Source organism: Galleria mellonella, unplaced genomic scaffold (assembly GCF_026898425.1).
Source record: "Galleria mellonella isolate WM207_F2 unplaced genomic scaffold, CSIRO_AGI_GalMel_v1 utg789, whole genome shotgun sequence".
In the NCBI taxonomy this organism is placed as follows: Eukaryota; Metazoa; Arthropoda; class Insecta; order Lepidoptera; family Pyralidae; genus Galleria; species Galleria mellonella.
Window position 1 is genome coordinate 395047 of NW_026442155.1, and position 14756 is coordinate 409802.

A 14756-nucleotide genomic window follows, 5' to 3' on the forward strand; every position below is an offset into this window, starting at 1 on the left:
CTACTGCCCACTTTGAGAATTAATTATTTTTTAGCGATCTCTTTTTTTTTCACCTACTTAAAAACCACTATTATTTCAAGATCAACAAACCACCCCCCAAGCCTCTACAAAACGCTCTACATTTTTTTGGGTCTCTTATCGCCCCCCTTTAGGCCTGCAGTGCCCACAAGGGGGCGTTATCGCTCACTTTGGGAAAGGCTGGCATAAAGATATAGATAACTAAAGGATTTTCTAAAATTGCTACATATACAATGAAGACATAATTAGCTCAAAAAGCAAATTGCAAAATACTTATGTAAATTGCAACAGGTAACAATAGGTAACAGGTAGTCGGCCCCTTTTATAACGTAGTAACCACCACTTATAGACATAAACTGTAACGATAACATGAATGGAGCTTAAACTTTAAATTAAATTTTATAAGATGTAAATATCTATTAGTTGTTGGATATTTCCAATTTCCAGGAGAATGGACAACAACGGATTCACATGGGGTCTCAATGGGAAATAGGCAATACAGGTCAGTGGATAATACACAAATAAAATCAAGGATTATTTTATAATTATATACATTTATTTCCTGTCTTTATACACTAAAGACATCGAGACAAGAATATGAGACGGTGCGATGGACACCGTACCTGCATTTAGTATGAACAATCAATAGTGTTTATTAGCTTAGAGTATCGCATAGTATTAACAGACTTTATATTTTCATTGTGTATTCTACGTAAACATGATAACACCACAATTAAATTATAAAAGCTATGTTTTTTTTTTTCAAAATAATCTGTCAATATCTGTTTTATGTACTAACACCTAACATAATTAACAGTTGTATCAATTCTGATGCGATCACAGAATTCAGATAGATGGTAGACTAGACAAGTCAGACGATTCTAAAATGTGGTATCATCAAATAGAAATGTGGCATTACTGTTCTCATAATTTTACAGTGAGGGTTTCTTTTGGTGAATATTGTTATTCATACCTAAACAACTTGTGTGTATTATTTATTAGTATTTACTAAATATATAAATAAAAAAAAAACAACTGTAACTGTAATAAATAGATAGATAATTTGCATTATTTACAGTACACAAACAACAAACGACACAGATAAATATGCATAGAGAGAAAGAGAGAAATAGTAAGATAAAGACAGAAAGAGTAAGAGAATATAAAAAGGGGAAATTCCATAAAAGCAATTTCTTTTTCTTTTTGAATAAAATAAAATAAATTAACCTGATAAAGTTATTACGTTGTTGTATTAGGCATGTTACGTTGCTAATCCTGACCACAGAAACTATGATTACCTAATGGTGTTTATGACTGGACTTGCTCGACGTCACATCAGAATCCGGTCCACTGTTTACTCTATTCAATGCTTAATATAATAACTAGTCCCTATAAAATTTACATATGAATTGCAACTGAATTGGATACAACTGGCTGTACTAATCTAAAACACTATGGTTTCTGGTATTTTTTTTTATCAATTAAAAACAACGAGACCATAAACAATTTTTTTTTAAATAAAAAAACGGAAGTACATACAAGACATTTTAAATAAATATATTTTTTTTTCTTGTAAGACACATGTGTAGTAATGTAACTAAAGTAAATCTATTGATATTCATAAATATGGAGGTGTTATTATGTCCACATTTATATATAAACCATATAGCTGAGCGTATTTCTTACAATATTTGCTCTAGGAGTTAGCTACGGGCAGATAATGTATTATTATTATTTATTTATAGCTTTATTGTTAATTTGCTAAGTATCAGGAGATATTAACAGATTGATAAAGATAATTATTTAAGTACCTATTTTATAACTAAACTAAACATTAAAAATCCGACGAAAATCTTGAAATAAGTTCAGATCGAATTTTTGGCTAACATTTTCAACATACTAATGCGTTAATACTCGCAGACCAGAGTCGACTTGTACGACACATGTAGTTTGAATTGACCCATCGCGTTCTAATTCCAAATTGCTAAGTTGACAACTAAACCCATAGTTTTAATTTAAAAACATTCTTTTTTTTTTTAATTTTATATCTGTGAATAAAAGATCAAATATTTCAATATACGAGCAAAAGAGTGGATTGAGTATTAAGTGTTTTAGATTGGCACAGTTGTACATGCGCCACCTCGGTGCCCGCGGCCTGCGGCCCGCAGTCATATTGCACTCCCTTATAACACGTATAACATACAATAACATCGCTTAAAATCGATACACATACAATATCGTACTAATTTATAAATTATGTTACACAGGTAAACAGTTGAAATCGATATAATTAAAATAATAATAATAATAATAAAAAATTCATCTATAACTTGATATAACACTAGATATTTGTACAAAAATTAAAATTCGATTCGTATACGTATACATCGTGCCCGAAGCTGAATATTTGAAGTGTTGACATTGAAACTAATAAAAAAAAAACTGACGTATAATATAGTTGGTTGTGTATTACTTAAAAATATGCCGTATGCAGTGTACATAAAGTTTACTTTGAGTAGACTTAAATTAACGTACATGTCGTTGATCACAAAACCGAACGTCGTGTCTGAACATTAGAGAAATAAAAAGACTACCATAGATAAATCTAATTTGCATATTATTTTTATTTGCTTGATATCATCTTTTCATGTATCTTTATTTCTCTACACGACGTGGTAACAAACACCGCGTTTCCACCCAGGCTTTTTACATACAACATGTATTTACATGTGCAAATCAACCAGCTGGTTTACATCAAAATATACCATTATTTTTATACATGTTTAAGACAATATTTCGCGTATCTTTCAAATCAAGATCAAGACAGCACGTATTTTGTTTTTATAAATACCGGTACAAAAAATACGTCATAAACAAGTATAAAACATTACATGCACAAGGCATGTTTTCTACAAGTCTCGCACAGAACATGTGTGTGGGTGGAAACAAGGTGTTAGTAATAATATCACAAAAGTCAACGACGCTCAGTAGCTAACTATAGAAAAATCAGTCGTACCGCATTGCTTCGCCCGTAATTGACTACGTTCGAGAGCCGCCGTCGTAAGGCCATTCCTCGCCTCCCGCCTCCCAGCCGGTGGTCAGAGCGTACCGGCTACACGTAAATAAAGAGATAGAGGAACTGTGAGTGGGGTCCGCGCTAAACTAGACTTAATTACTAAACATGTAGGGTTCATTTGAGCGTGTCCGGCTGTTCGAAGTTTTGCTCGGTGACGGACACGGCGTCCGACGAGAGCGTCTCCTTCAGTGGGTCCACACAATTCTTTGGAATCATCGTGCCTGCGGAACAGGACAAAAAATGTATAATTAGTAACATGTATGAGCTTGTCTTGTGTATTAATAGTTGTTTACTAAGTTATTTTCGGGTTCTTCTCGCGAGATAAAAAATATATTTAATTCAGCGTTGGAACCATCAATTCTATTTATACGGATATTAAAAAGAGGAAAGATTTCATAGTTTGTTTGCAATTAATAAACTCAAAAGCTACTCAACTGGTTTTAAAAATTCTTTCAGATTCTTTATTTGTATTAAACATGGGTTATATTAGTTATTCAGTTGTGTACGCTTTGAGCCACATGTTTCATCAAAATACTGGTATGTAATATTTATTAAAATACTTATAACTTGGCCATTTTATACATATATTGGTATGTAAAAAAATATATTTATCATCAGAGAAAATTAATCGTTAACACTTGAACAATAGATACACGATTAGTTTAACAATTGCTAGGGGAGCGCTTATCTCTAAAAGAGATCTTAGCCAACCCAGTGTAGTTAGAGAGAAAATAAAATATTGCAATTGATCAATCGTTACCTTACTTTTTTATATACATATACTATTTAAATATATATTAATTAATTAATTAATTGAGAGGCAAAAGTTAGACATTCCAGCAAGTTACCTCTATGTTCCATTTGTCTGCTAGATAGACTGTCATATCTGTCTGTTTACTGTATATCTGTCTATTTATTGTGCAGATAATCTGTAGTATTGTTTTATTGATATTCCCTTTGGCCGCAACAGAATATCAGTGCTTTGCTCTTTTGAGAGAGAGAATTAAACTGAGTTGTGACCATTTTGTATTGCTATGGCACACTCACAAACGAAAATTGTATTTAGCTTTGTGTATTTTTTTTTATCATTTATGTTATCTCGCCTTTTTTTTCTTTTTTTTTTGTATATGTATGTTGTAATTTGTGTGCAAATAAATTATGTATCTATCTATCTATATTCTTTTTAATTGCCATTCCATCTTGTAGCTTTTTATAAGCTACATTATTAGCAAGAAATGAGGCTATATTTATTTTCAAAATTTCTGTCGGAACTGGGCTCCTAAATAGGTTAATATAATAATCTGTGTTAATGTGAAAGATTCAATTGTCTTTGTATATTTATGTGTGTGGTGCAATAAAGAGTTGAACAAATAAGCGGGGCCCCAAATAAGTAGTAGCGGTACGCACCGACGATCTTGAGGCCGCGGTCGGTCTTGATGCGCACGACCTGCATCTTGTTGAGCGCCGAGCGCGCGGCCAGCACGGCCTCCACGCGCGCCCACACGGCCAGCACCGACCCCGCCAGCACGTGGTACGTGCGCCGCCGCAGCCCCACCTGCACCACCATACGCTAACTGACCACGCCCTCTAACTCTAACTCTAACTCTAACTCATTCTATCTCACGGACTCGCTAGCGATATCGATTCCATCGACCAATTCGCTCGCCACTTGTCTAAGAGGGCCTGATTTTTCATCCTCACCTATCATCCCTCACCGTTCTTGACAAGTGAAAAGACAACCATAGTTAGGTTTTGGTGATGTTTAAAGAGGGACACTGCTGCCCATTCCTCGACCAATAAGTTTTTTTTAGTCATCTCTCACGACACCCATGGGAAGGAATGACACATGTAGCACTTTTAGTACTTGGTTTTGTAACAGTTGCCATGCTTTTAGTTAAATCAACAATTCTACATTCTGCTTCGTTCTTTATATTTCTAATTATAATTAGGGTTGCCATCCGTCTGGGTTTCCCCGAATTTGTCCTAGTTTAGAGGGCATCTGGGGAGTGCCCGGGCGGGAATAGTCTTGATTTAAAAATTTAAAGTAAAAAAAAGTAAAAATTAATAAAAACGTAATGACATTTTCAACTGTTTTTTATTGCAATGACTATGTTTAAAAAAACCTGTTGATATGTTCGAGTCCTGGGCTTTAAAATCCGGGGTTTGCACGCGTCTTCTCCTTGTTGCCAAATTTTAGAGATGGCAACCTTGATTATAATTAATAATTTTAAAATATTGTAAACTTTACAAATATATATTGTATCTCTGTTTTATTACAGGTCTCCTAATAGAATGAAACATTGAATATTGCTATATCATAAACTCACTAGTGACAACTATTTCATCGATAGATTTAGTTTACCACTTGTCTATGATTCTTTTTTTTTAACGAGTGAAAATGGAATTGTAACCCCGCCTACGCTATCTGTATACACTGTCGGGGCACCAATGATAGGTGAAAATGAAAGCAGGTCAATTTGCTCATCGTGAAGAATTTAACAAGAATTAATCACGATGGTTTCCAGGGGGAACCGCGTGGAGGTCGACTTGATAGGGTATACTGCTAACAATGGGGTTGTTAGTACCTATTTCTAACAATCTCTTTCCCCCATATCTATGGTTCTAGATCGTTTACTGGTGGCATACGCTGTGCTATCGTTAATAGAGTCGCTTGTGCAGCGGTACCTCGCATTCGGCGGCGCCGCGGCAGGCGCCGCGCCAGTAGGCGTGGCTGCAGACGCGCAGCGAGGCCGAGTACTGGCCGCGCCACCACGACTCCGCCTCGCTGCTCTCCACCTTCTTGTACTTCTTCTCGATCTCCGCCAGCGACTCCAGCCGCAGCTGCAGCCCCGTGTTCGGCCTGCCGGCGAAGCGGGACGGTTCTAAACAAACTCTCACGCACAAGGTGTCCTACCACGTGGTACGAGGACAGAACCCCACAACATGAACTAATTCAGAAAATTTCCATTCTTGTATTGGTAAACGCAAGAGCAAACAAAGTATGTCAGTTGTATTGTATTGTAAAATCTTTATTGTATATAATTCATACTGAATACATTAAAAGATTATCCCATAAATGGATCTCTTACAACCTTTGAGAAGCTGAAAGAAAACTGTAGAATGTACAAGGGTAATAACCGTTGTAATTTATGATCCCTCGAGCCGGATATTTATAATCAAAATATTAATATACCAACGTATGTAATTGTTACATTAGCTATCTTTCGCGTATGTATTATACAAGTTATGGTCCTTCGAGCCATATAAATAAGATACATACAACTAAGAAATTGAAGAAGCCTACCTATACAGCTGAAACATCTGTTCCTTCTTGGAGAGCTTCTCCTTTTTATGGGGGTTGGTGTGCGCGGCGAGGCACAGCACGGCGGTGTACTTGTTGTTACGCGCCGCCTGCGACAGGTAGAATCCGTCCTTTGGTCCCGTTGCGCTCGAACACTTCTCCAGCGCCTCCATCCACTCCATGCCGCGCTGGAATATGACATATGCGGTTATCATATGTAGTATATTCAACTTATTATTTCTACCAAAAACTCTTGTCAAAAGACAAGTTTGTGAGATGTATTTTAGTAAAAACAATTGATGTGATATTTTACACAAAAAAAAAAAAACATGTTTTATAAATATATGTGTAATAAGAAGTGTATGCAGCGCATGATCTCTTAGAAGTTCGTAATGTGTGTATTAGGGGTCCGTAGGAAGTCAGATAATAGTAAAAATACTTATTAATTGTGTAGTAAACTCGACGAGACGCATCGTCGTCGTCGTCAGGCGGCAATTTTAATAAAATCTATTGAAACTACCAATAATAGTATTTTTTTAAATACAAAGCATTTTTTCTTTGTTAAATCTTAGGACCGAACAGAAATGTTTTTTTGACAGCGAGGACTCGTGGGATTGTGTAAATGGTGAAAGTGGTACCTCCGAGTGCACGGTGTGCAGCTCGACGGGCGCGCGGCCGGTGGCGTGGCGGCGCACGAAGCGCACGCAGCGCACGCGCCGCACGAGCTCGCCCGCGCTGCCCAGGTCCAGGATGCCCAGGTCGAACCGCCCGCTGCGCTTCGCTGACAACCACACGGCACACGTACAACGACCACGCTCAACGCACACTAACTGTACACATGTTTGTAGGCAAATGTTCTAACATATCGTTACACGGAGATATTTCTGATGTTCGAAAAATATACTAGATTATGAAATATAGTACATTACTGCAGCGGCCAGCAACTAAGGCATTGATGGACGAACGTGCAAATGTGGGCCGAGACGTAGCCGAGGCACACATACGTGAGTCCATCAATGCCTAGTTGTGGCCAAGACTTATACAGTGCTTTTCCCAAACAATGCGCGGAAATCAAAAACACAATTTTACTTTCTAAGAAGCTAAAATAAACAGGTTTCTTTTTGCAAGCCAGTTCGAAATTTAAATAAAACCTTGTATTAGTTACCTCCTTGGTAGCCATGTTTCGAAGTAAAAGGCCATTCCATTTTTAAATTACAGGACCAATATGAGTTTACATAGTAATTTATCTGGCCGCAAAACACGACAGATATGGATTTTCATACAACTTTTGCCGACCGCTTCCCGCATGTATCTGGCCAGTACGGCAATTTTGATTTATCTCGAAGAAATTAATTTTTCAAACATACTTGAAAATGTGAGCATTATTTTGACAATTTTCTTGTCTTGTGTAGGTTTATAAAGCCTACCAAATCTATCATAGTAGTATCGATCAAATTAATAAAATTATATATATTACCTTGCTCCATGACAGCCGTGAGTGTGTCCGTGAAATATTTGAAGAGTCTATTTTGCAGATCTACTGGCATGCCTAATATCCTGTTCAGGAATTTTGACATATTGTTGTAATCCTGTGAACCAAAATAAAACAAATACATTATCTAGCCTCACACAGTCTCAGGACTTTGGAATAATTGTTATGTTCATGGTGCTGCTCATGTCTATAGGCGACGGTTACCACTTTCCATCAGGTGGGCCGTCAGCTTGTTTGCCATTCTAAGTTGAAAAAAAAAAAAAAAAAAAATAAGAGAATCCAAGGAAGGAATAAGGTGCCACAGATCTACCTTCAGATACCTCCACATTGAATAACATAATATAAAAGCTTTACTTAAATATTATATGTAAGTTTTCTGTTATTCATTTGTGCATGAATAGGGATACCAGAAAGCCTAGTTACTTTTCAGTAAGCGTTAGATATGTATATGGTAAGGCTAAATAAAAAAAAAATACATTTTTTTTTTCGTTAATAATAGAAAAAAAATAAAACAAGGCAAATAGAGCATACTAATTCACAATTATGTCATTTTCACTGATTAATTTGGATCGATATCTGAGATGGATTTTAAAATATGAAACAATTATCAGAATCGTTAAAAGTGCTTGTCATTTTAACAGGACGTACATACATTAATTTGTACAAATTAATATTACATGAAACGTTAGTTTTCGACTAAAATAAAAAAAAAAAAAACACCTAATTTGGGGAATTTTTAATGGAATTACAATAAAAAAGTGGCAGGCTTCGTTTTGTTTGACATTCGTTTTCACCGACTGAATTTTAGCGCGTTTCTGATATTAGATGCGCCATCTTAAAATCTAAGTAAGCTGTTCACATTAGCTAGTTCTAAAGATTTTTTTTCTTTTTAATTGCATCCAATTTTAAGATCAATTATCATTATAATTAAATTTAAATCCATTTGCGCAGTCGGTATATGGTCGTGGTGGTGGGGGGGGGGGGGGGGCAGTGAGGAATGATAAGTGAGGATGATAGCATATCCAGTTAGTCCAATGTGACGATTACGTCAAGAATTAACTATGACAATTTAATGGATGATAATGGAATGGTAGCCCCACCCGAGCTATCGGTATACACCGGCGGGGTACTAGCGAAGGATGACAGGCGAGGATGAAGCAGGTGAAACCATGACAGTTTAGAGCCGAAGTGAAGTCGGCAGGATATTTTTTAAATGAATAATAATGGAATGGTAACCCCGCCTGCGCTATCGGTATCGATATCGGTGTTGAGGACGGTGTGGAGGTGTGGAGGTGTGGAGGAGTGACCTTGTCGAGCGACAGCACGCCGGGCGCCGCCTCGCTGTTGACGATGAGGCCGACGCCGACGAGCGCGCTTGCCACGTCCTGGAAGAAGTCGCCCGCGTAGTCGCGCGGCGCCGCCACCAGCGGCGACTCGTACTTCATGATCGCCTTCATCACCGCCTCCAGCGCCGCGCGACCTGCACACCACCAACCGCACACATTTATACTTTGCCAGTAATAATATTAAAAAAAAAAAAATCAACAATAAAAGGGAAAAAAAGCAATTTATTTTGCTGGTCGCTGGAGCCGCCTCAGCTGTTGCTATATATGTACAGTGTACAGCTCCAGCGAGATGTACCTATACAGCGCTGATTTTCAGGCGGCCCCTTAACTCCTTCACCTTTAGCATGCGTGCGGTTCGCCAATACCTATTTCTCGGATGGGAGACTTGACACGCTCAACGAGTACAGTGAGCGTATAGCATCAGACGGGCTGTATGCTTGTTTACCGCCTTCGTGGTGCACCTTTTTTTTATATAACTTAGAATGGCAAACAAGCTAATGGTTCACCTGATGGAAAGTGGTAACCGTCACCTATAGACATGAGCAGTACCATGGACATAACAGAGTATACTGTTTCACCCATGATACCCCCCAGGCGTTGCCATTCCTGAGGACTCAGGTGTTATTCCTCTGTACCCTGTAAATTCACTGTCACATCCCACCCTTCAAACCGAAACACAGCCATGCAAACACAAATGCTTTACGGTAGAAACACGAATGGGACAGAGGTGCAAGCGGCGAGGGGCGGCGAGGGGCGGCGAGGGGCGGCGAGGGGCGGCGACTAGGTGGCAGCGTGGGTACTGACCGTACTTGTTGTCGATGTTGAACTGCGAGAGGTCCCTGGTCTCGGTGGCGCGGCGGTCGCCGTGCGTGAGCGCGCCCAGCGACTCGAGGCGCTTGGCCACGGTGGAGGCGAAGCGGCGCTCGCCCGCCAGGTCCGAGATCAGGAAGATGTACTCCGGCGCGTTCACCTGGTTCGACCGGTGCGTGCGCCCTGCCGCCACCACACACATCGTTACTAACACCATTTCACACCCTATACACCCTATCAGAGCAACCTCCACGCGGTTTCCCCCCGGAAACTATCGTGACTCTTGTAGAATGCGTCACGATGGACCAACTGACTTGCATTTTTTTTGTTTTATGTGTAAAAATAGTATGGTAGCCCCGCCTGCGCTAACGGGATACGCTGGCGGAGCACCAGTGAAGGGTGATAGGTGAGAACGAAAACAGGCCAGTTAGCCCATCATGATGAATTCATTAGGAATTAACCATGATAGTTTCCAGGGGGAACCACGAGGAGGTCAACTTGGTTGGGTACATTGCTAGCAATGGGATTCTCAGTCTCCATTACTAACAATCCCTTTCCCCCCAAACTGACTTGCACTCATCCACACCTATCATCTGCCACTGGTGAATATATGAGTTTTATAATAAAATAATTGATATTTTTCGGATATATACCCCATGTATATCACACCTTTTAACTATGATCGTATTTTTATACATATTAAAAACTTGCCAGTAACTACATAGACCCGGGGGGAAAGGTATTGTTAGTAATGGAGACTAAAAATCCCATTACTAGCAATATAGCCAACCAGGTCGACCTCCTCGCGGTTCCCCCTACAAACTATCATGGTTAATTCTTGATGAATTCATTAAGATGGGCTAACTAACGGCCTGTTTACATTCTCATCTACCACCCTTCACTGGTGCTCCGCCAGCGTATCCCGTTAGCGCAGGCGGGGTTACCATACCATTTTCACCCATCAAAAAAAAAAAAAAACTACATAGACCTCCCCCTCGTAAGAAGAGTTTTGCCGGTAGCTGCCACGCTTGACAAGCGGGTTGGCAACCACAGTTAAGCTTTGGTGACGTTTTAAAGGGAATGCTGCCTCCTATCCCTCAACCATTCATTTCCCTTAATCACCTCTTACTACACCCACGGGAAAGGAAGGGGTGACCCATTCTCTGCTGGGACCACACAGTGGACCAAAAACTTGTACCTATTGATGAGATAAGGGTAGAAACACTCACCAAACTGCTGTATAGCCCTATCCGCTGACCACGGCAGCTCCAGCGTTATGTGCACCCTTCGCCTTTGGTTTCTAGCCCTGTTACCAAATTGAACACTTAATATCATCTACATATTTATTTATTTAAACTTTAACGCACAGTAAAATTCTATGTACATATGGTGGACTTAACACCGGACGGTGTTCTCTACCAGTAAGTCATTGGGCAAACAGAGAAATAAGTAGGCGGTGCATTATTGAATAGAGAAGAAATAAAGCAATACTTGATATATTCATATAATACAAACATACACATAATATATTAAATAAATAAATATATACATACAATAAATAAATTCATAAAATATTACTATATAAAACAATTAAATAAAACAACTGCAATTGAAGAGCAAATAGTAATTTATATAAAAAAAACACATATATATATATATATATATATATATATATATATATATATATATATATATATATATATATATATATATATATATATATATATATATATATATATATGACCCACTAATATATATCAAAGTACAGCCAAAACAGCTGGGTGACTTTGTACAAAAGTCGATTGTTTGGGCAACTCTGTCCCATTCGTGTTTCAACCGTGAAGCAGTTGTGTTTGCATGGCTGTGTTTCGGTTTGAAGGGTGGGATATGGCGTGAATTTACTGGGTACAGAGGAATAACACCTGAGTCCTCAGGAATGGCAACGCATGGGTGGTATCATGGGCGAAACAGTATACTCTGTTATGTCCATGGTACTGCTCATGTCTATAGGCGACGGTTACCACTTTCCATCAGGTGGACCGTCAGCTTATTTGCTATTCGAAGTTGTATAAAAAAAGAATTATTTTGTATAAAGAAAATTATTGTATTTGAGTTAGATCAAGAACACGCTGTTTCGCCCATGATACCCCCCATGCGTTGTCATTCCTGAGGACTCAGGTGTTATTCCTCTGTATCCTGTAAATTCACGCCATATCCCACCCTTCAAACAGTGTGACAGAGATGCCCACGCAAACGAATTCTAACAAAACTTTAAATTTTTTCTTCAAGATAAGCAATTATTTCTCCTGTCCCCACTATCTGTTTAGTAGTTTACATTTGTTTGACTGGTTTGGACAGTTCTGCTATAAAGCATTACAAGTACGCTTGATTTAAGCGTTACCTCCTATCACTCTGCAGCGATATCCCGCTGGAGGCGGCCTCCGAGATGATAGCCACGTCCTTCTCGCCGTCCATGAAGCGTTGCTTCTCCGTGAGGTTGAGCGTCTCCAGCGGCACGTCCGCCTCCGACCGACTCTCGTACAGGATCTGGCCGTCTTCTGTTTGCACCACGCGACCCTTGCGACCCGTCATCTGTTATACAATGCATTAGATTGAGATTAGATTTGATAGATGATACTCTTCATTGTTTCCACCAAAAGATTACAATAGTAAACTTATTATAGATACAAACAATTACAAGAAATAATCACAGTGAGGAAACAATGGGCGACCTTATCGCTAAGAGCGATCTCTTCCAGGCAACCTTTGGATGGAGAGCAGTAATTATAAACAGTTTGATCGGAGGCACGATGAAGATCCTATTATTTCTAAATATGGAGATGAAATACATGTAATAATGTAAATAGAAATTCTTACTCTGATTCTAGATTTTTTAAGGCTTGATGGAAAGTGTATGGTGAACGGGTGAAGAACATATTGTATCTAAAACTTATATCAATATAATACAGCATTACATAATTAAGTTATCCAGAAGTAATCTTAATTCAAATAAACTTGTTTACAGGCACTTTTAAATAGTATGGTATTTTTTTTTAATTTATTGCAGGGTTTGGATAGTTATTTATTTATTTAACACTTTATTGCACCAACATAACAGAATTCGTTGGGGGGAAAGGGATTGTTAGTAATGGGGTCAAATAGCCCTATTACTAACAATATACCCTGTCAGGTCGACCTCCACGTGGTTCCCCCTGGAAACCATCGTAACTAATTCTAGTTTAATTCGTCAGGATAACTGACCTACTTTCATCTTCATCTGCCATCCTTCACTGGTGCCCCGCCAGTGTATACCAATAGCGCAGACGGCGTTACCATACCATTATCACTCATTAAAAAAACAGGATTTGTTGTTATCTGTTGTGAAGAGCCCGGAACAAACTCAACAGTTACTCTTTTAAATCTCTGTTAACATTATGTATATTTATTTAAATGTACTATGTCTAAAATTACATGGTCGTTAAAAGCCCGTGCATGATCGACTAACACCATGCACATTTTTTTTTACAACACAGGGGACAAACGAGCATGCGGTTCACCTGGTGGTGACTAATCAGCAGCAGGTATATCGCTAGCAATGGGATTCTTAGTCTCCATTACTGACAACCCCTTCCCCCCTGTATGGTGTAGTTGTGTGGTCACCTCTGCGACGTTGTCGGTGCCGCCGAGCTCGTCGACGAGCTGGTCGAGCGTGTTGGGCGGCAGGCGGCGGCCGAGCCGCTCGATGGCGGCCAGCAGCTCCTCCTTCATGCTGCACGCGCGCTCGATGGCCGACCGCGGCGGCGGCTGGCTGCGGCTCGGGCCTGCACCACCCACCACACCACGCAACGTCACACATACAAATCTACTATGTTACCAGTACATGGTGTATACAATACTATCTTTAATATGAATAAACACATTATTTCTTACTACAGAATATTTTTTATACAACTTAGAATGGCAAACAAGCTAACGGCCCACCTGATGGAAAGTGGTAACCGTCGCCTACACACATGAGCAGTACCATGGACATAACAGAGTATACTGTTTCGCCCATGATACCCCCCATGCGTTGCCATTCCTGAGGACTCAGGTGTTATTCCTCTGTACCCAGTAAATTCACGCCACATCCCACCCTTCAAACCGAAACACAGCCATGCAAACACAACTGCTTTACGGTAGAAACACGAATGGGATAGAGGTGCCCAAGCAAACCGACTGACCGAGGTAGAGTCCGTTGGTGCCGACGGGTGTGCCGGTGATCAGGCCGCCGGGCGCCGCCACGGTGACGGGGGCGGCGGCCGGGGCGCTGTTCTTGCGCTCGAACATCGTCTCGATCTTGTCCTGCGTGCTCGCCGGCTTCTTCTTCTGCGCCGGTGCCTTTTTCTTTTTCGTGATCTTCTTTTTGCGGCCGATCCACGGATCTGTTTAATGGATTACTTTTTGAATTATTTCTTTTTTAAATTCCGCTACCATTAGTATGCGTGCGACTGCCGATAGTTGACGATTGACTACTATTATATATTTATTTATTCATTAGTACATATATGTGTACATGGCGGACTTAATGCTAAAAGCATTCTCTCCCAGTCAACCGTAGGGAAGTGTCAGAACACTCGAATGCGGTACTAGTAATTATTGATATACATACATACTAAAATTATATATATAAACGAATAAATATATATGAATAACAAATATACTTACACATAT

General features: G+C 39.4%; 1 protein-coding gene across 6 annotated transcripts in view; it reads right to left on the bottom strand.

Annotated features, from left to right (window-relative positions):
* Window positions 1–552: 552 nt before the first annotated feature.
* LOC113515152 (protein strawberry notch-like) overlaps window positions 553–14756 on the bottom strand; it is a 41796-nt gene continuing 27592 nt past the window's right edge. For 5 of the 6 annotated variants that reach the window (XM_052901686.1, XM_052901685.1, XM_052901684.1 and 2 more), the window contains 12 exons: window positions 14267–14467; window positions 13704–13864; window positions 12445–12635; window positions 11273–11349; window positions 10038–10226; window positions 9195–9367; window positions 7873–7984; window positions 7034–7176; window positions 6399–6583; window positions 5780–5954; window positions 4502–4649; window positions 553–3315 (listed from right to left, as the gene is read on the bottom strand). In XM_052901686.1, coding sequence (XP_052757646.1) covers window positions 3209–3315; window positions 4502–4649; window positions 5780–5954; window positions 6399–6583; window positions 7034–7176; window positions 7873–7984; window positions 9195–9367; window positions 10038–10226; window positions 11273–11349; window positions 12445–12635; window positions 13704–13864; window positions 14267–14467 — 1862 coding nt within the window. In that variant the 3' untranslated portion in view covers window positions 553–3208. Of the gene's footprint in view, window positions 3316–4501; window positions 4650–5779; window positions 5955–6398; window positions 6584–7033; window positions 7177–7872; window positions 7985–9194; window positions 9368–10037; window positions 10227–11272; window positions 11350–12444; window positions 12636–13703; window positions 13865–14265; window positions 14468–14756 lie in introns of all 6 variants that reach the window. The other variant, XM_052901687.1, reaches the window with a different exon arrangement.